Source organism: Aquarana catesbeiana, linkage group LG03 (genome assembly GCF_042186555.1).
Source record: "Aquarana catesbeiana isolate 2022-GZ linkage group LG03, ASM4218655v1, whole genome shotgun sequence".
Taxonomy (NCBI): domain Eukaryota; kingdom Metazoa; phylum Chordata; class Amphibia; order Anura; family Ranidae; genus Aquarana; species Aquarana catesbeiana.
In genome coordinates this window covers 245,877,139-245,901,492 of record NC_133326.1, presented here as the reverse complement: position 1 = coordinate 245,901,492, position 24,354 = coordinate 245,877,139, and the positions used below count along the sequence as shown (strand labels likewise).

At 46.7% G+C, this 24,354-nt stretch overlaps 1 protein-coding gene across 2 annotated transcripts in view; it reads left to right on the top strand.

Annotated features, from left to right (window-relative positions):
* The window catches only part of GXYLT1 (glucoside xylosyltransferase 1), a 91,376-nt gene that overhangs the window by 22,542 nt on the left and 44,480 nt on the right, over positions 1–24,354 (top strand). For both annotated transcript variants that reach the window (XM_073619933.1, XM_073619934.1), the window contains 3 exons: positions 16,099–16,273; positions 19,252–19,377; positions 23,091–23,342. In XM_073619933.1, the coding sequence (XP_073476034.1) occupies positions 16,099–16,273; positions 19,252–19,377; positions 23,091–23,342 (553 nt within the window). The remainder of the gene's footprint in view (positions 1–16,098; positions 16,274–19,251; positions 19,378–23,090; positions 23,343–24,354) is intronic.

Below are 24,354 nucleotides of genomic sequence, written 5' to 3'. Positions count from 1 at the left end.
TTTTTACCAAAGACATGTGGCCGAATACATTTTGGCCTAAATGTATGACTAAAATTGAGTTTATTGGATTTTTTTTATAACAAAAAGTAGAAAATATCATTTTTTTTCAAAATTTTCGGTCTTTTTCCGTTTATAGCGCAAAAAATAAAAACTGCAGAAGTGATCAAATACCATCAAAAGAAAGCTCTATTTGTGGGAAGAAAAGGACGCAAATTTCGTTTGGGTACAGCATTGCATAACCGCGCAATTAGCAGTTAAAGCGACGCAGTGCCAAATTGGAAAAAGACCTCTGGTCCTTAGGCAGCATAATGGTCCGGGGCTCAAGTGGTTAAAAGGGTCCTCCTTAGAGCAATGAAGCAAGCACATATGGCCCAGAATCTTTCAAAGGGGGTCCTCCCAGGTGCAGAGACCTCTCCTCGCGGTCCTAGTTATGGGGGGAGGTTCCCTCGGTAATACAGGGGGATAAAAAACACGGGGAGCCCCAATAGTGTAATACTATTCAAACAGATGCTTTTATTAGGTAAAACAAGGGTACTCACATAGATATCAACAGTAATATTCCTATCTCCGACGAGCGGCGAGCTCGTAACTCTATTGCAGTATGTAGAGCCTGTCCCGTCCGGGACAGGCTCTACATACTGCAATAGAGTTACGAGCTCGCCGCTCGTCGGAGATAGGAATATTACTGTTGATATCTATGTGAGTACCCTTGTTTTACCTAATAAAAGCATCTGTTTGAATAGTATTACACTATTGGGGCTCCCCGTGTTTTTTATCCCCCTGTATTACTGAGGGAACCTCCCCCCGTAACTAGGACCGCGAGGAGAGGTCTCTGCACCTGGGAGGACCCCCTTTGAAAGATTCTGGGCCATATGTGCTTGCTTCATTGCTCTAAGGAGGACCCTTTTAAAGACCCCTGGTTATATGCGCTTGCCCTGTTGCCTTCAGGTAAGGGGCCATCTCTTACATGAGTGTGTTTACACGAAGTTGAGCACCGTGTGATTTACATCATGCACCACGGAGAGACTGTTGCATGTTAGGACGCTATCACTATTTTTTAAAAAGGACTTATTTTATTGTCACATCTGGTGCATGTTAAATTATCCAAGTCACATCGTTTATTAATATTGCCTGCTATAGTTCCGGACAATCCCTGAACATTGCACTGGTTTACACTTATTTATTTACTTATTCCCTTTATATATTTTTTTTTTTTTTTCACCTTGCACCTGGTCACTTTGTGTGCTAATCTGATTGTTACTCAATTTGGATCACATAGATTTGCTGTTACTATGTGATGATTGCGAACACCACTGTTTTTTTTTTTTTTTTTTGCACATGATTACAGTTATGGACTGATGATTTACTGTATGGCACTATTTTATGATGAGTGAATTTCTAGCGATTTTATCTTTCACATTTATCTGTGTTTAGCACCGCTAACGTTTATTTATTTATTAGTGCGATTTTTTTATGATTAATGATAACACCTCCTTGCTGTTTACATCGCCACCTGAGTGTAGTAGCAACAAGTGATGTTTAATGGCACCAGGTAAAAACACACTTACAGGATAAAAACATATAAAAGGCTCATCTGTATAGGTATGTGGTCCTCGGTGTTCCCTCTGATCCTGTGGTGCTGACGCTACCAGCTCCCGGCTGGTAATCCACCTTCTGCAGCCCAGCATCCCTGCAGCGTCACCACCACAGGATCAGAGGGAACACCGAGGACCACATACCTATACAGATGAGCCTTTTATATGTTTTTATCCTGTAAGTGTGTTTTTACCTGGTGCCATTAAACATCATTTGTTAATACTACACTCAGGTGGCGCTTCCTTCTCTACCCCTCTCTCATCCATCACAGAGCCAGCTCTCTGAGGACAGCAGCAGCCGCCTAGCCTACCAGCCTACTTTAACCATTACATTACCGGTTACCACTTAACCCTTGAACTTCCAGCCTGTCCCCTATGGACTAATTTGCTCAGCCCTTCATATCTCCTGTTATATATGGACTTGTGTGTTTGCGCTTACAGTTACCTATACTCTGTTGGTCCAGAAGGTGGTGTCAGGGGCAGGGAGCATGGAAATGACATCACTGGAGAGTAAATCTGAAGGCAAGTATGATGTACACACTAGTACATTACAGGAAGTATCCACCCTGCTCACCAGAGTTTTAGCTCCACCTTAAAGTGGTGTATATCTGCTGTCAGTGGAACAGACATGTAATTTTACCAGTTATTTAAAGCCCATTTGAAACCTCATTTTAAATGCCGGTAATTTCTAGGTTAAATCACTCCCAATCTTGCTTAATTTGGGTGCCACTTGTGAAAAGAATGCTGGTAATTTTGAGGGAAACCCCATGCCAAAAAAAAAAGGTGTTGGGTCCCCCCAAAAACTATACCAGACCCTTATCCAAGCACGCAGCCTGGCAGGTCAGGAAAGGGGGACCCCAGATCCCCCCCACATGTGAATTAGTATGGGGTAGTTTTTGACAAGTCCTTTATTTAAAAAATAAACTGTCCCCCAATGTAGATCCAGCGTCATTCATGCCGCCCACTGCCAACCCGGAAAAAAAAAAACCCTCTGGCCCTGACGAAGGCTGTGTCACCTCCCCCAAAGCCCCCCCCCCCCTTTTTGCAAGCATGTGGCCTGGTATGGATCGGGGGAAGGAGAAAGGGCATGCTCGCTCGTCTGCCCCCCTCCCCCCCTTTTCTGGCCTGCCGGGCTGCATGCTCGGATAAGGGTCTGGTATGGATTTTGGCTGGAACCCCAAATTTTCATTTTCACACGAGGTTCCTTAATATCCATCCCAGACCCGAAGGGCCTGGTATGCATGGGGGGAGGGTACCCCACATCATTTTTTTTTTTCATTGCGAGCATTTTTCTTTCTTTTTTTTTTTTTTTTAAGTTCAGCTGTCAGTGGGGAAACTCGCTGACTACTGATGAGTCAGTAGTTGTTAAGGATGCGGCAGCCGGCTTACCAGCCCGCTCCTTGACAACCAGCTATTCTTCACACAGAAATCGAATCCGTCTATCAATTTTTGACCGATGCAAATTCAAATCGTTATGAAAATTTGGAATTTGTTAGAAAATAGAGATGTTAAACAAAAATTTTCTGCTCTGCATATGTCTAACGACTTTGTAGAGCACAAACAAAACGATCACATTGGTCAAAGCTCAAGTCGCAGGTTAAAGTCGAAATGGAAATCGCACGATTTTTAAGTCTCACAAGTGTGAATGGGCTCTTATTGCGAAAGCTTAATTGAATAAGCTGAAGTTAGAAGCTGATTGGTTGCCATGCACAGCCGCACCAGATCCAAATCACAGGATACTGTTGGTTGGAGATCTGGTAGGGGGTCAGTGATCATGTGAACAATGCTTGGCATAAAAATTTGAATTAAGTAGAGGGGAATTTTATAAATAAAAAAAAAAACAAATACTATACGAAGGGAACAGGAGGGAAAAAGATTCTTTTTTTTTTTTATTGGGCTTTAAAACTTCTCATTTGATAATCCTGGCAATTTTAAAGCACCACAAATGTTAATATGCGGTATATTGTAAGTTTTTAAGCAGACCTAACTTCTATTAATAGTTTTTCTGAGATGGATAATAGGTTAAATAGTTCAAAATGCAACTCCTGGATCCCTACTGTGCCACTCACGTGACCAAAACCTGATAAGAAGGGTCAGGTAGTCAATTGCCATTGATGCTTCTTTCAATCAAAAATCACATGTCCAACTTTGGTAAAATGACTTGGCAGCAGAGAAGGGGAACCCAGTGCAGAATTTTCTTAAAGCTGACCTTTTAGCAAAAATAAAAGTTTCGCCTCTACTTTGTCCTTCTCCCCCTTATTAAAACGCTTAGTTTTGGGTTTTTTAATCCGTTTTAATACATCTTTTTATCAATTACAATTTTTGGATTGTTTAGTAGTAGGGATGCACGATACCATTTTTTAATGTACAAGTGCAAATACTCGCCGATACCCATGTTGCCCTTAGATGGATTTATTTTTTACGGGATCACACTAGAGCTGCATGATTTTTTTGTTAAAGATCTTCCCCCACCGCGATCTTAAAGCATTTTCCTGGTTCTATGCAGAGTTCTCTGCTTACAGCTTACAAAAAAAAAAAAAAGTTTATGACAACATCCCTTAGATGGAGATAAGGAGAAACATTGTAACAATTTGCCTATTTAGACCAAAGGAATGAACTTCGCTCTGTAAATGAGGGACATTTAACCACTTAAAGACTAAACCTTTTTCTGTCACTTGTTTACAAGTTAAAATCAGTATTTTTTGCTAGAAAATTATTTAGAGCCCCTTAATATTTTATATATATATATATATATATATATATATATATATATATATATATATTTATTAGCATAGACCCTAGAGAATAAAATGGCGGTTGTTGCAATATTTTATTTTACACTGTATCTGCGCAGCAGTCTTTCAAACACAATTTTTTAGGGGAAAAACACACTTTAATAAAAGGATCAGGAAGGATAAGGATCAGGAAGAGACAGCCAGCTGCCAATGACCTGAAAACAAAGATGGTAGTGTGCAATGGGATCTACTAGGGGTGTTGAATATTATCGCATCATCGCAATTCAGACGTTCGCAGTGCTGCAAGTTGCCTGAATCGATCTCTGATGACGTCATCCGTCGCTCCGTGCAGTGCTCTGCTTCTCCGGGAGAAACAGAGGCAGAGCCTGCCTGGTGGATAAAGCCCCCTCCCCTTTACTGAAGCAGAAAGTCAGCTGAGGCTTTATTGGAGGCACCAGAAGGGGGAAAACAAACTGAGCAGCATGGAGGAGGGGGAATCCACTGACACCGAGAGCTGGTGAGTGCCAATGTCACTGATCCCATCCCTCCACTACCCCTCTGCCTAAACCCATCTATCCCTCTGCCACTGATCCTGCCACCCCTCTGCCACTGATTCTGCCACTGATCCCATCGGATCCCCATCCATCCCTCTGCCTCGGATCCCCATCCATCCCTCCCTCTGCCTCGGATCCCCATCCATCCCTCCCTCTGCCTCGGATCCCCATCCATCCCTCCCTCTGCCTCGGATCCCCATTCATCCATCCCTCTGCCTCGGATCCCCATTCATCCATCCCTCTGCCTCGGATCCCCATTCATCCATCCCTCTGCCTCGGATCCCCATCCATCCCTCTGCCTCGGATCCCCATTCATCCATCCCTCTGCCTCGGATCCCCATCCATCCATCCCTCTGCCTCGGATCCCCATCCATCCATCCCTCTGCCTCGGATCCCCATCCATCCCTCTGCCTCGGATCCCCATCCATCCCTCTGCCTCGGATCCCCATCCATCCATCCCTCTGCCTCGGATCCCCATCCATCCATCCCTCTGCCTCGGATCCCCATCCATCCATCCTTCTGCCTCGGATCCCCATCCATCCATCCCTCTGCCTCGGATCCCCATCCATCCATCCCTCTGCTTCGGATCCCCATCCATCCATCCCTCTGCTTCGGATCCCCATCCATCCCTCCCTCTGCCTCGGATCCCCATTCATCCATCCCTCTGCCTCGGATCCCCATCCATCCCTCTGCTTCGGATCCCCATCCATCCCTCCCTCTGCCTCGGATCCCCATTCATCCATCCCTCTGCCTCGGATCCCCATCCATCCATCCCTCTGCCTCGGATCCCCATCCATCCCTCTGCCTCGAATCCCCATCCATCCCTCTGCCTCGGATCCCCATCCATCCCTCTGCCTCGGATCCCCATCCATCCCTCTGCCTCGGATCCCCATCCATCCCTCTGCCTCGGATCCCCATCCATCCATCCCTCTGCTTCGGATCCCCATCCATCCCTCCCTCTGCCTCGGATCCCCATTCATCCATCCCTCTGCCTCAAATCCCCATCCATCCCTCTGCCTCGGATCCCCATCCATCCCTCTGCCTCGGATCCCCATCCATCCCTCTGCCTCGGATCCCCATCCATCCCTCTGCCTCGGATCCCCATCCATCCCTCTGCCTCGGATCCCCATCCATCCCTCTGCCTCGGATCCCCATCCATCCCTCTGCCTCGGATCCCCATCCATCCCTCTGCCTCGGATCCCCATCCATCCCTCTGCCTCGGATCCCCATCCATCCCTCTGCCTCGGATCCCCATCCATCCATCCCTCTGCCTCGGATCCCCATCCATCCATCCCTCTGCCTCGGATCCCCATCCATCCCTCTGCCTCGGATCCCCATCCATCCCTCTGCCTCGGATCCCCATCCATCCCTCTGCCCCTGCAGTGCTCTGCTTCTCCGGGAGAAACAGAGGCAGAGCCTGCCTGGTGGATAAAGCCCCCTCCCCTTTACTGAAGCAGAAAGTCAGCTGAGGCTTTATTGGAGGCACCAGAAGGGGGAAAACAAACTGAGCAGCATGGAGGAGGGGGAATCCACTGACACTGAGAGCTGGTGAGTGCCAATGTCACTGATCCCATCCCTCCACTACCCCTCTGCCTAAACCCATCTATCCCTCTGCCACTGATCCTGCCACCCCTCTGCCACTGATTCTGCCACTGATCCCATCGGATCCCCATCCATCCCTCTGCCTCGGATCCCCATCCATCCCTCCCTCTGCCTCGGATCCCCATCCATCCCTCCCTCTGCCTCGGATCCCCATCCATCCCTCCCTCTGCCTCGGATCCCCATTCATCCATCCCTCTGCCTCGGATCCCCATTCATCCATCCCTCTGCCTCGGATCCCCATTCATCCATCCCTCTGCCTCGGATCCCCATCCATCCCTCTGCCTCGGATCCCCATTCATCCATCCCTCTGCCTCGGATCCCCATCCATCCATCCCTCTGCCTCGGATCCCCATCCATCCCTCTGCCTCGGATCCCCATCCATCCCTCTGCCTCGGATCCCCATCCATCCCTCTGCCTCGGATCCCCATCCATCCATCCCTCTGCCTCGGATCCCCATCCATCCATCCCTCTGCCTCGGATCCCCATCCATCCATCCCTCTGCCTCGGATCCCCATCCATCCATCCCTCTGCCTCGGATCCCCATCCATCCATCCCTCTGCTTCGGATCCCCATCCATCCCTCCCTCTGCCTCGGATCCCCATTCATCCATCCCTCTGCCTCGGATCCCCATCCATCCATCCCTCTGCTTCGGATCCCCATCCATCCCTCCCTCTGCCTCGGATCCCCATTCATCCATCCCTCTGCCTCGGATCCCCATCCATCCATCCCTCTGCCTCGGATCCCCATCCATCCCTCTGCCTCGAATCCCCATCCATCCCTCTGCCTCGGATCCCCATCCATCCCTCTGCCTCGGATCCCCATCCATCCCTCTGCCTCGGATCCCCATCCATCCCTCTGCCTCGGATCCCCATCCATCCATCCCTCTGCCTCGGATCCCCATCCATCCATCCCTCTGCCTCGGATCCCCATCCATCCATCCCTCTGCCTCGGATCCCCATCCATCCATCCCTCTGCCTCGGATCCCCATCCATCCATCCCTCTGCTTCGGATCCCCATCCATCCCTCCCTCTGCCTCGGATCCCCATTCATCCATCCCTCTGCCTCGGATCCCCATCCATCCATCCCTCTGCTTCGGATCCCCATCCATCCCTCCCTCTGCCTCGGATCCCCATTCATCCATCCCTCTGCCTCGGATCCCCATCCATCCATCCCTCTGCCTCGGATCCCCATCCATCCCTCTGCCTCGAATCCCCATCCATCCCTCTGCCTCGGATCCCCATCCATCCCTCTGCCTCGGATCCCCATCCATCCCTCTGCCTCGGATCCCCATCCATCCCTCTGCCTCGGATCCCCATCCATCCATCCCTCTGCCTCGGATCCCCATCCATCCATCCCTCTGCCTCGGATCCCCATCCATCCATCCCTCTGCCTCGGATCCCCATCCATCCATCCCTCTGCCTCGGATCCCCATCCATCCATCCCTCTGCTTCGGATCCCCATCCATCCCTCCCTCTGCCTCGGATCCCCATTCATCCATCCCTCTGCCTCGGATCCCCATCCATCCATCCCTCTGCTTCGGATCCCCATCCATCCCTCCCTCTGCCTCGGATCCCCATTCATCCATCCCTCTGCCTCGGATCCCCATCCATCCATCCCTCTGCCTCGGATCCCCATCCATCCCTCTGCCTCGAATCCCCATCCATCCCTCTGCCTCGGATCCCCATCCATCCCTCTGCCTCGGATCCCCATCCATCCCTCTGCCTCGGATCCCCATCCATCCCTCTGCCTCGGATCCCCATCCATCCATCCCTCTGCTTCGGATCCCCATCCATCCCTCCCTCTGCCTCGGATCCCCATTCATCCATCCCTCTGCCTCAAATCCCCATCCATCCCTCTGCCTCGGATCCCCATCCATCCCTCTGCCTCGGATCCCCATCCATCCCTCTGCCTCGGATCCCCATCCATCCCTCTGCCTCGGATCCCCATCCATCCCTCTGCCTCGGATCCCCATCCATCCCTCTGCCTCGGATCCCCATCCATCCCTCTGCCTCGGATCCCCATCCATCCCTCTGCCTCGGATCCCCATCCATCCCTCTGCCTCGGATCCCCATCCATCCCTCTGCCTCGGATCCCCATCCATCCCTCTGCCTCGGATCCCCATCCATCCCTCTGCCTCGGATCCCCATCCATCCCTCTGCCTCGGATCCCCATCCATCCCTCTGCCTCGGATCCCCATCCATCCCTCTGCCTCGGATCCCCATCCATCCATCCCTCTGCCTCGGATCCCCATCCATCCCTCTGCCTCGGATCCCCATCCATCCCTCTGCCTCGGATCCCCATCCATCCCTCTGCCTCGGATCCCCATCCATCCCTCTGCCCCTGCAGTGCTCTGCTTCTCCGGGAGAAACAGAGGCAGAGCCTGCCTGGTGGATAAAGCCCCCTCCCCTTTACTGAAGCAGAAAGTCAGCTGAGGCTTTATTGGAGGCACCAGAAGGGGGAAAACAAACTGAGCAGCATGGAGGAGGGGGAATCCACTGACACTGAGAGCTGGTGAGTGCCAATGTCACTGATCCCATCCCTCCACTACCCCTCTGCCTAAACCCATCTATCCCTCTGCCACTGATCCTGCCACCCCTCTGCCACTGATTCTGCCACTGATCCCATCAGATCCCCATCCATCCCTCTGCCTCGGATCCCCATCCATCCCTCTGCCTCGGATCCCCATCCATCCCTCTGCCTCGGATCCCCATCCATCCATCCATCCCTCTGCCTCGGATCCCCATCCATCCATCCCTCTGCTTCGGATCCCCATCCATCCATCCCTCTGCTTCGGATCCCCATTCATCCATCCCTCTGCCTCGGATCCCCATTCATCCATCCCTCTGCCTCGGATCCCCATCCATCCATCCCTCTGCCTCGGATCCCCATCCATCCATCCCTCTGCCTCGGATCCCCATCCATCCATCCCTCTGCCTCGGATCCCCATCCATCCATCCCTCTGCCTCGGATCCCCATCCATCCATCCCTCTGCCTCGGATCCCCATCCATCCATCCCTCTGCCTCGGATCCCCATCCATCCCTCCCTCTGCCTCGGATCCCCATCCATCCCTCCCTCTGCCTCGGATCCCCATTCATCCATCCCTCTGCCTCGGATCCCCATCCATCCATCCATCCCTCTGCCTCGTATCCCCATCCATCCCTCTGCCTCGGATCCCCATCCATCCCTCTGCCTCGGATCCCCATCCATCCCTCTGCCTCGGATCCCCATCCATCCCTCTGCCCCTGCAGTGCTCTGCTTCTCCGGGAGAAACAGAGGCAGAGCCTGCCTGGTGGATAAAGCCCCCTCCCCTTTACTGAAGCAGAAAGTCAGCTGAGGCTTTATTGGAGGCACCAGAAGGGGGAAAACAAACTGAGCAGCATGGAGGAGGGGGAATCCACTGACACTGAGAGCTGGTGAGTGCCAATGTCACTGATCCCATCCCTCCACTACCCCTCTGCCTAAACCCATCTATCCCTCTGCCACTGATCCTGCCACCCCTCTGCCACTGATTCTGCCACTGATCCCATCAGATCCCCATCCATCCCTCTGCCTCGGATCCCCATCCATCCCTCTGCCTCGGATCCCCATCCATCCCTCTGCCTCGGATCCCCATCCATCCCTCTGCCTCGGATCCCCATCCATCCATCCCTCTGCTTCGGATCCCCATTCATCCATCCCTCTGCCTCGGATCCCCATTCATCCATCCCTCTGCCTCGGATCCCCATCCATCCCTCCCTCTGCCTCGGATCCCCATCCATCCATCCCTCTGCCTCGGATCCCCATCCATCCATCCCTCTGCCTCGGATCCCCATCCATCCATCCCTCTGCCTCGGATCCCCATCCATCCCTCTGCCTCGGATCCCCATCCATCCCTCCCTCTGCCTCGGATCCCCATTCATCCATCCCTCTGCCTCGGATCCCCATCCATCCATCCCTCTGCCTCGTATCCCCATCCATCCCTCTGCCTCGGATCCCCATCCATCCCTCTGCCTCGGATCCCCATCCATCCCTCTGCCTCGGATCCCCATCCATCCCTCTGCCCCTGCAGTGCTCTGCTTCTCCGGGAGAAACAGAGGCAGAGCCTGCCTGGTGGATAAAGCCCCCTCCCCTTTACTGAAGCAGAAAGTCAGCTGAGGCTTTATTGGAGGCACCAGAAGGGGGAAAACAAACTGAGCAGCATGGAGGAGGGGGAATCCACTGACACTGAGAGCTGGTGAGTGCCAATGTCACTGATCCCATCCCTCCACTACCCCTCTGCCTAAACCCATCTATTCCTCTGCCACTGATCCTGCCACCCCTCTGCCACTGATTCTGCCACTGATCCCATCGGATCCCCATCCATCCCTCTGCCTCGGATCCCCATCCATCCCTCTGCCTCGGATCCCCATCCATCCATCCCTCTGCCTCGGATCCCCATTCATCCATCCCTCTGCCTCGGATCCCCATCCATCCCTCTGCCTCGGATCCCCATCCATCCCTCTGCCTCGGATCCCCATCCATCCCTCTGCCTCGGATCCCCATCCATCCCTCTGCCTCGGATCGCCATCCATCCCTCTGCCTCGGATCGCCATCCATCCCTCTGCCTCGGATCGCCATCCATCCCTCTGCCTCGGATCGCCATCCATCCCTCTGCCTCGGATCGCCATCCATCCCTCTGCCTCGGATCCCCATCCATCCCTCTGCCTCGGATCCCCATCCATCCCTCTGCCTCGGATCCCCATCCATCCCTCTGCCTCGGATCCCCATCCATCCCTCTGCCTCGGATCCCCATCCATCCCTCTGCCTCGGATCCCCATCCATCCCTCTGCCTCGGATCCCCATCCATCCCTCTGCCTCGGATCCCCATCCATCCCTCTGCCTCGGATCCCCATCCATCCCTCTGCCTCGGATCCCCATCCATCCCTCTGCCTCGGATCCCCATCCATCCCTCTGCCCCTGGAGAAAAATTTAGTTTTTCTGACAGCTTGATTTAATTTTTGTATAAAAAGTTCTTCGCTATGTGCACTTGCGCAGTAATCAAGATGCTTCCTGATGCATCGCGGAATCAAATCGAATCCTGGACAGGATAATCCTAATTGAATCATGAGACCAGTGAAGATGCACACCCCTGAGATCTACAAAAGATAAGCAGTGGGATGTGTAATTCACTGCTGCATAAACAAGCACTACAAGTGGGAAATTATTTTCTTGGGGAGGTGCAAGGTTTGCTTTGAGGAAAAGCGTATATTACAGCCCTTCTGGTAAAGTGATACTAAACACACACTTTTTAATTTATGTTGTCCCTTCTATTTCTGTATATGGATGATGGCCCTGTAATTATTTTAATAAAAGAAACATCCAAGTACCTTTTTCCTAATCAATATACAGCTGTCACATGACCCAGATCTTTCCCAGCCTGTCTGCAGAGAAACATAACGAGCTTCTAGTCTTCTGCTGTTAGTAACAAGTTCAGAATGGAAAAAAAATATCAATAAACGGTTTTAAAGGGGTTGTAAAGGTAAATTTTTTTTTTTTTTTTAAAATAACAAACATGTTATACTTACCTTCACTGTGCAGCTCGTTCTGCACAGAGTGGCACCGAACCTGGTCTTCTGGGGTCCCTCGGCGGCTGTCTCAGCTCCTCCCCGCAATAACTAACCACCTTAATGCGAGCTCTCTCGCATGGTGGTTAGTTATTGCGGGCGCGCTCCCGTGATAAAGCCGGCGGCTATAGCCGCTCGCTGTATCACTCGGCCCCGCCCCCGGCGCGCCGCGTCATTGGCTGTGATTGACAGCAGCGCGAGCCAATGGCTGCGCTGCTTTCAATCCATCCACTATAGCCAATCAGCGACCAGGCTGATCGGCTGAATGGAGGTCGGGAGCGAGCGGCCGAGTTTCAAGGTGTCAGGTAAGTAAAACGGGGGGGCTGGGGGCGGCGGTATTTTCAAAAGTTTTTTCACCTTAATGCATAGAATGCATTAAGGTGAAAAAATTTATACCTTTACAACCCCTTTAAGTTGTCATACAAATATATATTTAAAATCAAATCTTGATTAATTTTTGGCAATAACATGGTGTGGGCGGATTTCGGCCAGTCACAGGACATGTCACGCCCCTTCAGCCTGTATCTTAGAAGAGGTCGGTGAAGCCTCCAATAATCTTCATGTAATTTTCTACCCCCATTGTGTTTAGCTGGTTAGTGGGCTTGGAGGAGGAGGGAGAGAGTGGGTTGTCATTTACCACTGTTTATACACCCACATGTGTGACTCTATAGTCACATGGGCTGCTCAGACGTAATAGGGAGGAAATGCTTAGCATAGAAACCCACTGAAATGCGTAGCGTTGCCACCCCAGATGCAAAATCCGTAGCTGAATTGGGGACATGAACAGAAGGTGGCGATCTCATGAGTATGAGTATCACTGAGTATGAACAGCATGTAATACAGCATTTATTGAGAGGGTTTTTTTTTTTTATATATGCTGTGGTTTTAGTGACACTTTAACCACTTCTGGACCGCCGCACGCCAATATACATCCTAACTTTGAAGAGGAATATCGTTGTTATGGCAGCAGCTAGCTGCCATAACCCTGGTATCCTCTTCTTCGACCGGCGGTCCGGTTTCTGGTAATAGTGGTCTCTGCGGTGGATTTTCCGCAAGATCACTTTTATCGCGGCGGGAAAAGGACCCGCCGCGCTCTGGTGCCCTCCGCCGCTTACTGGAGCCATTGGCACTGGCAGTGGTGATCGGATGCTCTTCCTTGCTGGGTATGGAGTCAAGTGAGGATAAGATGGCCCCCACCCGTCTCCATACCATTGCAGGGCGAAGCGACGTCAAAACGTCACTTCCGCCCATAGTTCTTAAAGGGCCATTTTTTTTATTTTTTTTTTTTAAATGACAGAATTATTATTATTATTTTTTTTATTATTGCATTTTAGTGTAAATATGAGATCTGAAGTCTTTTTGACCCCAGATCTCATATTTAAGAGGTCCTTGTCATGCTTTTTTTCTATTACAAGGGATGTTTATATTCCTTGTAATAGGAATAAAAGTGACACAATTTTTTTTTTTTTTTTTTAAAGAACAGTGTAAAAATAATAGGTAAAATAAGACAAAAAAAAATTTAAAGCATGCCCCGTCCCGCCGAGCTCGCATGCATAAGCGAACGCATACGCGAGTAGCGCCCGTATATGAAAACTGTGTTCAAACCACACATGTGAGGTATCGCCATGATCGATAGAGCGAGAGCAATAATTCTAGCCCTAGACCTCCTCTAACTCAAAACATGCAACCTGTAGAATTTTTTAAACTTCGCCTATGGACATTTTTAAGGGTTAAAGTTTGTCGCCATTCCACGAGCAGGCGCAATTTTGAAGCGTGACATGTTGGGTATCAGTTTACTCGGTGTAACATTATCTTTCACAATATAAAAAAAAATTGGGCTAACTTTACTGTTGTCTTATTTTTTAATTCAAAAAAGTGTATTTTTTTCCCAAAAAAGGGTGCTTCACACTACGATGTGAAAAAAAAGTATTGCAACGACCTTTTATTCTCTAGGGTGTTGGGGAAATGTGTAATGTTTGGGGGTTTTAAGTAATTTTCTGGCAAAAAAAAAACTGCTTTTAACTTGTAAACAACAAATCTCAAAAAGAGGCTCGGTCCTTAATGTCTAGTAATCCATTCCAGCATAATTACATAGCTTAACATTAACCTTGGAATATTGGACCACTTTGAAAAATTTCTCTTGCTATGAAATAATCAAACATGATCCGGGTTGACCATCATTGCTGCACATAGTCCACATTCCTAAAATTGTAAGCTATTGGATCTATGGACTGCGCATTGGAAGAAGCCGGGATGAGCTGCAAAAAAATCTGGCGAAAAATCTAGTTGCTGTTTTTCTGAATATTTTAGACTACTGTTCGTGGTAACTTTTTTTTATTTGCTCTAACATACAATATTTCAGAACAAGCTTTTGGGGTATGTCCCCTTCTTCAAGGTCCAAGCAGTACTAATTCACAAACATTTGTTGTGAATTAGTACTTTAAGAATATTTTAAGAATCCGGGATTGAATCAACAGAATCCACTCAAGCGGAGTTAATTTTCTTTAGACTTTTTTTTGTAAACTACAATGTAATGAGAAGTCCAGCCTGAGCTTTGGGTCACAGGAGTGCAATTTGTTTTGCACTCCTGTGACCCGTTTTCAGTGAAGAGTGGTCTGAAGTCCGCTCTCCGCTGACGCCGCTGCAATCAGTCGAGGCACCACGTCTTAGGAAGTCGGGATCCGCCAGCTGCCTGGACTGATGGCAGTCTTAGCCTCTCAGCGAGTCGCTGAGACGGCCACTCCCCGCCCCTCCACAGATCAGTGCTCCAGTGAGCGTGGAGGAGCAGAGCAGGGGAGCTGCTGACTGACAGGCAGCATCTCTCCGCTCAGGGAGGTGAGCGAAAACCCGAGCTGGCGATGTTCGGTGGCTCGGCTCTCAGTGCAGAGGCGGCGGGGGACAGATGCAGCATTGCTGCATCCACCTAGGTAAGTATGAATTTGGGAAAAAAAGAAAAAAGCATACTTCTCTTTTAATGCTGCCTCTTCTGTTTACTACTGCTATGTTTTGGTTTGTAATCAATAACATTTGGAAAACAATGCAAATATATAGGCAGGGCATATTTACAAGGTTAGAGGTCAATCTAACTGTTTATATTGCTTGTTAGAAAATCATTGATCAATACAGATAGAGCCCTTTCACACTGGGGCGGTTTGCAGGCGCTATTGCGCTAATAATAGCGCCTGCAAACCGACCCGAAAGTGCCGCTGCTTGCATTTCAGTGTGAAAGCCCCGAGGGCTTTCACACTGGAGCGATGCGCTGGCAGGACGGTAAAAAAAGTCCTGCCAGCAGCATCTTCGGAGCGGTGAAGGAGCGGTGTGTATACCGCTCCTGCCCATTGAAATCAATGGGACGGCAGAGGCGCTTTGCGGTGGTATTTGACCCTTTCTCGGCCGCTAGCGGGGGGTAAAACCTCCCCACTAGCGGCCGCATACCGACGGTAAAACTCCGCTAATAATAGCTGCGTTTTACCGCCGACGCCGCCCCCCGCCCCAGTGTGAAAGGGCTCATATAGTAATTTACATTGTGTGACCGTTTTTTTGTTGTGATGGGCAGATAATCGTGTCATTTTTTTAAACTTCTGGATCTCGGTGCCTAGGCTTCCACTTATACAAACTAAAAGTCAGTCACTAGGAGTTATGTGTCTGTACAGGTCATGAGTCGTTGCTTATAATTCTCTATTTCAGCCATTCTCAACCAGGTTTTCTCCAGAGATTGCCAGGGGTTCCTTGAGCTTTGGCTGATTTACTACCTGTTTTATGGTGCCTGCATGGGTCCGGGGGGCCAACACCACTTGGCATAGCCAGATGTTTGACACCAGTAATCTTTTTAGCTGTCTGTAACAGGGGCATTTTCCCACTGAGTCTCAATGAATTGGTTTTAACAGGGGTTCCTCAAGATCTGTAAATTATTTCAGAGGTACTTGAAAAAGTAAAAAGGTTGAGAAAGGCTGGTCTATTTGTATTTTTAAAAGATTTCTTACACTCAGCTTATATTATAAGGTGGCATTTGTTGTTTTTGTCTTACAGATACAGTCTTCCTGTAAAACGTGGCCTGGACACTATGCACTTAGCAGTTGTGGCTTGTGGTAGTAGACTGGAAGAGACTGTTACGATGCTGAAATCTGCACTTCTGTTTAGTAGAAAACCTCTTCAGTTTCACATCTTTGCTGAGGACCAGTTGCAAAGTGACTTCACTATTATTGTAAGTGATCATCCTAAATGGAAAATTTGAGTATGTATTGATCAACCTAGCAATGTAGTGCAAAACATGAACACTGTAGCCCTCTTCGAGACAAACTTTCCATGAAGGCCCGTACACACGTTACGAAAATCAGATGAAAAAATGTGTACAACGAGCTGTCTGATCGTTAGTACAGTGCTTTTGATTTCGCTTTTTCTTCAGACAAAAACTGGATGTGCAGACTATAAAATTTTTGTCGGTTGTGAACTTAACGTCCGATTTTTAATTTCATTAGTATGGTTTTTGTATGAAAAAAAACTTAAGAGCAAGACTACGCATGCTCAGAAATGAAAAAATACATACAGAACTATTACGTCACTTCTGAAGTTGTATTCTGTCAAACGAAAATTTTTGTATTGTGAGTAACCTCTTCACTTTCGACATGAGACTAGCATGCCACAAAAAAAAAGGGCATTCGGTCATCCGAAAATTTAAGCGTGTGTACAAGGCTTTAGAGTTTCATTCATTACTTTTGCCACCATGCTCAAACATAGCTGTGCATCCATATCATAACAGCTGTCAAAAATGCAGTGACAGATCTAGCTGTCAAGGACTGCGGCAATGAGGGTAAGAAACAGTTATAATAATTCTGTTAGGTAATGGAGATGACTTCGATCCCCTGCCAAATCTTTATGCTGTATGCGTCCCCATTTGGTAATTTTTTTTTTTCACTAGTTTATATGATGGGTATCTAATTTCTTGTTTAACCAAAGACATTATTAACGCCAAAGACGTGCTGGTATGGTAATTTGTCTAAATTGGCCCTAGTATGTGTATGTATGCATGTAAGATTGTAAGCTCCTTGAGATCATGGACTAATTTGAATGTACAGTATGTAAAGTGTGGCATAAATGGTGCTATGCAAATACCTGTAAAGGAGTCATCTAGAAATGATGTAAAGTCAATCCACCTCCCATTAATTCCCCTCAATGGGTCACACAGCAATAAAAACACAATAACTAGTAGAGTGATATGTTTAGAACCTGTCAGATGTATTGCTCTCTGTGTCCCTATGAGGGATTTTTCCTTTTTATTGTTGGACAGAACAGGAAGAGAAGCAAAATCTCCGCTATGAGGAAACTTTTATGACATTTAAAACTTGACAGAGATTTTAAACCTTTCCTGCTCTAAATTAAATGTTTTCGCTGGATTTGGACTTGTAAAATAGTTACAATTTACTTATACCTAAGACCCCTTAGGCTGCTTGTGTGTTAGCTGTAAAGCACCGCTAAAAGTAGCGGCGCTTTACCGCTGTTTAAGTGGCGCTTTTCAGCCGCTAGCGCCAAAAGAAGGGGTTAAAAACGCCCCTGGTGCGGCGCTTCGGAAGTGCTGCCCATTCATTGCAGTGGGCAGGGGCGTTTTGGGAGTGCTGTATACAGCGCTCCCAAACCGCCCCAAAGATGCTGCTTGCAGGACTTTTTATAACGTCCCGCAAGCGCACCACCCCAGTGTGAAAGCTCTTAGGCTTTCACACTCGGGCAGCATGGGAGGCAGTTTTCAGGCGCTTTACAGGCTATTTCTAGCGCTAAAACGCCTGAAAGCTGCCTCAATGTGAAAGGGGTCCTAAAGTGGATGTAAACCCAATTCATTAAATTTTAGCTGGGCTCATAAATCTGCAGTGTTTTGTTATTTTTCATCAAAGCATAGCTGTCTTCTGTTCTTCTGTTATTATTAGCGTGATAACTCCTGACAAGCTCTCCACCACATATGATAAAAGCAGCAGCAGTTTTGTGTTGGGGAGGTTGCTATAAATAGATTAGCAAAACCATGAACTATTAAACGATCAGCTCTGAAAGTCTCCACCTTGGAGACTTTCCCTTCCTAAGAGCCTTAGGAGCATGTTACACCCACGTTTAACCTGTAACATGCTCCTATACACCAACCTCCCGCCACCAGCGCTTGCCACTCTGTGACAGTGGGCGGGAATCTTCTTCCCACATCCACTATCATTTTTTGAAAACCGAATGGCTGTGTGGGATCCCGCTCCCACATCTAGCGTCATTCATTCACAGTTTTCTATGAATGAATGAACTACAGGTACCATCATCAACAGCGGCAGATGGCTTGTAGTTCTCAGTGAGCTGTTGAGGCTGCTATTGTGCGGTCTTTTTCATTGATTCTTCCTGCAGTTCAATAATGGTCTGCCCGTGCGGGAGATACGGGCAGACAGTTGTCTAATGCCCTGTACACGCGACCGTTTTTGCTGTCGAAATAAACTCCAAAGGTTTTTCCTTGACGGAATTCCGCTCAAGCGGTCTTGTCTACACATGGTCACACCAAAGTCCGACCGTCCAGAACGCGGTGACGTACAACACGTACGACGGGACTAGAAAAAGTAAGTGCAATAGCCATTAGCCAATAGCTTCCGTCTTGTACTTGCTTCAGAGCATGCGTCGTTTCTGGTCCATAGAACAGCATACAGATGAGCAGATTTCCCAATAGGAATTGGTTCCATCAGAAATATTTATAACATGTTCCATTTCTAGGTCCGTCAGAATTTTCAAAAAAAAAAAAAAAAAAGGCCGATGAGGCCTACACACGATCGGAATAGACAATGAAAAGCTTCTGTGGGACATTTCGCTCGTGTGTACGCAGCATAAGAGTCTGAAGGATCCTGGCTGATCTGCTGATCACGGGTGCAGTGTAACAATAAAAAAATGCACGTTTTGTACCTGCAAAAATGTTACTTTTTTTTTTTTTTTTGTGGAAAGGTGAACTTACTGGTTAATCTTGAACATTGTCCTGCATAGTAATTTACTGGGATATACATTTCATTGTTTTGTGTTTTTTTTTTTTTTTTGTTTTTTTTTGTTTTTTATTCATATTGGATTAATTGCAATGGGTCACTGTGCCTTGCAGACATCTTTGCTATCAGCACCTGTTTGTTGAATAAGCCTGATAAGTTTTGCTCAAGTTCAAATACTCTTTTTGTCTTTCAGTTAAACAGCTGGGGGAATGCAAAGAAATTTAAATATACTTTGTACCCGATATCTTTTCCCCCTGAAAATGCAGCAGAATGGAGAAAACTCTTCAAGCCCTGTGCATCACAAAGACTGTTCCTGCCGGTAATCTCCAGTTTATTTCTGTATCCAGAATTCAGTTAAAGTGTAATTTTGCTTAAAAGATATAACTGGAAGTGTGGGGAAACCCTCAGATCACCAGAACACGTTTTCCCATTGGAAGATTTTCTCACCTCCTGTTTAGTGACTATAAAATATCAGAGTTCCCATTACTTGATAATGGTCACCAAGATAGAGACGTTGACTATACCCTGTGAAACACACAGCAATATAAACCTTCACCTTCTCCACTCCAATCCAGAACTGAAAAAAAAAGTTTGACTATAGATGTACAAATACAGTATATGAGGTGGGAGATTTTCCTTGAGATTGTGTTTGTTTCCAAAAAATTGGAAAGATGCTTGTGCCTGTAACCCTAAAGTAACCGAAGTTAGTTAAAGTTGAACTCTAGGCAAAACTTTTTTTTTTCATTTTGGATAGAGCAAAGGAAGGTTATAACCTCTGCCTGTGGTTTTTTTTTTTTTTTTTTTTTTCATTTATTTATTTATTTATTTTTTGCCATCTGTGTCCCATTGCGGAGATTTTCCTTCACCTCCTGTCCCATAGCAAAACAGGAAGTGAGAGGAAATCACTCCAAATTAAGGGAAATCCTTGGGGACCCCAAAGTCACCAGAACTAGTGTCCCAAATTTCTCCTCCTATTACTTTTCTGGGGACAACCCAAAATCTGGGTTTTCTTTTACTTTTACGTTCAATTATAATTTTAAACAGGACAAATAGAGAGGATGAATCTCCCTAATGGGGGGCACAGACTACAATACAAACTGACAATTTTGTTTTCATTTTTTTTTTTTTTTTACAAATATGTGAAAATTGTGGCGTGCATTTGTATTCAGCCCCCCTTATTCAATACTTTGTAGAACCACCTTTTGCTGCAATTACAGCTACAAGTCTTTTTGGGGATGTCTCTACCAGCTTTGCACATCTAGAGTGACATTTTTGTCCATTCTTCTTTGCAAAATAGCTCAAGCTTTGTCAGATTGGATGGAGAGCATCTGTGAACAGCAATTTTAAAGTCTTGCCACAGATTCTCAATTGGATTTAGGTCTGGACTTTGACTGGATCATTCTAACACATGAATATGCTTTGATCTAAACCATTTCATTGTAGCTCTGGCTGTAAGTTTAGGGTCGTTCTCCTGCTGGAAGGTGAACTTCTGCCACAGACTTTTGCAGACTCTTACAGGTTTTCTTCTAAGATTGCCTTGTATTTGGGTCCATTAATCTTCCCATCAACTCTGACCAGCTTCCCTATCCCTGCTGAGGAAAAGCATCCCCACAACATGATGTGCACACCACCATGTTTCACGGTGGGGATGGTGTGTTCAGAGTGATGTGCAGTGTTAGTTTTCCACCAGACATAGTGTTTTGCTTTTAGGCAAAAAAGTTAAATTTTGGTCTCATCTTTCCAGAGCATCTCCTTCCACGTGTTTGCTGTGTCTCCCACAAGGCTTCTCGCAAACTGCAAAACGGGACTTCTTATGGCTTTCTTTTAACATTGGCTTTCTTCTTGCCACTCTTCATAAAGGCCAGATTTGTAGAGTGCATGACTATTAGTTCTCTTGTGAACAGATTCTCCCACCTGAGCTGTGGATCTCTGCAGCTCCTCCAGAGTTACCATGGGCCTCCTGGCTGCTTCACTGAATAATGCTCTCCTTGCCCGGCCTGTCAGTTTAGGTGGATGGCCATGTCTTGGTAGGTTTGCAGTTGTGCCATACTCTTTCCATTTTCGGTTGACGGATTGAACAGTGCTCCGTGAGATGTTCAAAGTTTGGGATATATTTTTAGACCCTAACCCTGCTTTAAACTTCTCCACATCTTTATCTCTGACCTGCCTGGTGTGTTCCTTGGCTTTCACGGTGCTGTTTGTTCACTAAGGTTCTCTAACAAACCTCTGAGGTCTTCACAAAACAGCTGTATTTATACTGAGATTAAGTTACACACAGGTGGTCTCTATTTACTAATTAGGTGACTTCTGAAGGCAATTGTTTCCACTAGATTTTAGTTAGGGGTATCAGAGTAAAGGGGGCTAAATACAAATGCACGCCACACTTTTCAGATATTTATGTGTAAGAAATTTTGAAAACCATTTATCATTTTCCTTCCACTTCACAATTATGTGCCACTTTGTGTTGGTCTATCACATACAATCCCAATAAAATACATTTGCATTTTTGATTGTAACATGTGTAAAATTTCAAGTGGTATGAATACTTTTTCAAGGCAATGGTAGGTATATGATCTGATTGTACAGTCTTCTTTAGATGTACCATCTACTATGTAATACAAGGACCTGCCTGCTTTTTGCTTAATTGTATGGATTTTTCTCACATTACATAATTTTGGTAAAGCTAAAGGAGATTTTACAGAGACGTTTTATTTCCTGATTTTATAGTGTATGGCAAGCTTGTCCCAGAGCAAGAGGTGAGGGTTAATTACCAAATTGGGACAAATGTGATAACCGTGTAACATGGAAGCTGCCCTCATTTTTGGGAAATTTCCTAATTTCCTGTTGTGTCTGCACAACAGGAAATTAAGGGAAATCGCCCCATTGTGACAGAGACTGCAAAAAAAAATACCCTGATACTGTTTGCCCATCCCTACTGTATTCAAAAATTAAAAATGTTTTGGTTGTGCTTACTTTATTTTCCAGTTGTAGTTAATAGTTAATAATGTAATACTTTAAAGCATAGTTCCACCCAAAAATGGAGCTTCCGCTTTAAGGAAAGGTGACCCCTGACATGCCACATTTGGCATTTCATTCTTTTTTTGGGGGGGCGCGGATCCCCACTTTCTAGAGGGTTCCAGCTCCCACTTCCTCCTGGCACACCGCGGCACCGGAAGGGAGATCACCTCTCCCCCTCCCTCTCAGCAATCATCTGGGACTTGCGACGTGTCCCAGATGATTGCTGAGAGGGAGGGGGAGAGGTGTCCAGTCACGGCGTGTGGTTCGCGCATGCGCAGTGCGTGCCCAGATGTGAAGCCACAGCCAGGCACCCACAGTGACTATGATGTGGGATCCTCCGCTCAAAGAGGGGCTTGTGTCTCATTACCTCCAGGAAGAGAAGAGCCCCAGGTGCTGGCTAAATGCTGATGCAAGTAGAAGAGAACAAGAAGACCTGGACAGCCGCACACCGGAATAGATAAATCCGTCTTTTTATTCAAAATACAGGATCATGGGGTACACAACACGACTGTGGGGTGGTACAAGAATAACTGGCGCGTTTCGCACTTACATCATGAGTAAGCACTTGGTGTAAGTGCAAAACGCGTCATTTATTCTTGTACCACCCCACAGTCGTGTTGTGTACCCCATGATCCTGTATTTTGAATAAAAAGACGGATTTATCTATTCCGGTGTGCGGCTGTCCAGGTCGTCTTGTTCTCTTCTACCCACAGTGACTATGCCAAGCCGCAGAGAGGAGGAAGAGAGGAGCGGAGCTTCGTATGCTCGCATCGCTGGACCCTGGGACAGGTAAGTGTCCGATTATTATATTATTTACAGTATTTGTAGCTGCTGCCTTTTATTTATTTTTATTTTTTTAAGCGGAACTCCGCTTTAAGTATTATGATGCAGACTTGCCTAAGAAAAGGTTTTCCCTTTTTATATTTTTTATTTGGTTTCTCTTTCTTACTTGGATAACTCTTTTCGTAGTGGTTTTAAAACATTTCTGTTAACGGTGTTTCTTTTGCATTGCAGTTAATACTAAAGGATGTGGATTCGTTATTGTATGTTGACACAGACATACTGTTCTTGCGTCCTATGGATGATATTTGGTCTTTCTTGAATGAATTTAATTCTACGCAGATTGCTGCTATGGCTCCTGAACATGAAGAGCCCCGCATAGGATGGTATAACCGCTTTGCTCGGCATCCTTATTATGGAAAGACTGGCATTAACTCTGGAGTTATGTTAATGAACATGACTCGTATTCGAATGAAACACTTTAAGGCAAGTATATATGCTGTTTCTGACATTTCTCCCGAACTGAAATAAGTAATCCTGTTCTAAGTTTCATTAAAGCAATTTTTTTATTTATTTTTTTGTTACTGGAACTTGCTGAAAAGGTAACTTGCTTAGAAAACCAAAAAGTGATTTGAAGCCTAGGAATTGTAAAATAGGAGACACATACGGACACATGGGTGTATACAAGGTGTATAGGAAGGTTGTATACCCATCAGTGTTCTAGGAAGTACAACTAAAAATCGGATATTAGAATCCAGACAGTAAGAATGGCATGCACACACAAGTCTTACTGTCTGTTTACAGTTCTTCAATCTGTTTCATTACAAGCAGTCCTTTGAGTGATAGAATTTTCCATCAGAAAACAGCTTTTGGCAAAGTTTTGGGCATGTAACATCTTTTCTGGATGTAGGTGGATGTTTTTTCCTGTCCGTATTGAACAACTGCATAGACTTGTTGGTGGATTAATCTCTTTTCCTTCCACTCAGAAAAGTGAAATGTATTTGTTTAGTGTTTTCCGTGTCCCTACTATGTTGTATAGAAAAGGCAAGTGCGTTTATAAAGCCAAATTTTGTTTTGATTTTTAGTATGGAATTTTCCAAAACTCCTGTCTCTTTTTACTTGCTGTCTGTGTGCCCACTGGGGAAATTCATACTTGTCACTTGTACAGAGGACGACAGTGATATTTATAACAATGCAAATTTTTATTCAATGAAGTTAACCACTTAAGGACTGGGCCTCTTTTTTCAATGTGTTTACAAGTTATAAACAGGTTTTTTTTGCTAGAAAATTACTTGGAACCCCCCGAACATTATACATTTTTTTTCTAACACCCTAGAGAATATAATGGCGGTCGTTGCAATACTTTCTGTCACACCGTATTTGCGCAGCGGTCTTACAATCGCTCTTTTTTTTTGGAAAAAATACACTTTTTTGAAAAATAAGACAACAGTAAAGTTAACCCAATTTTTTTCATATTGTGAAAGATAATGTTACGCTG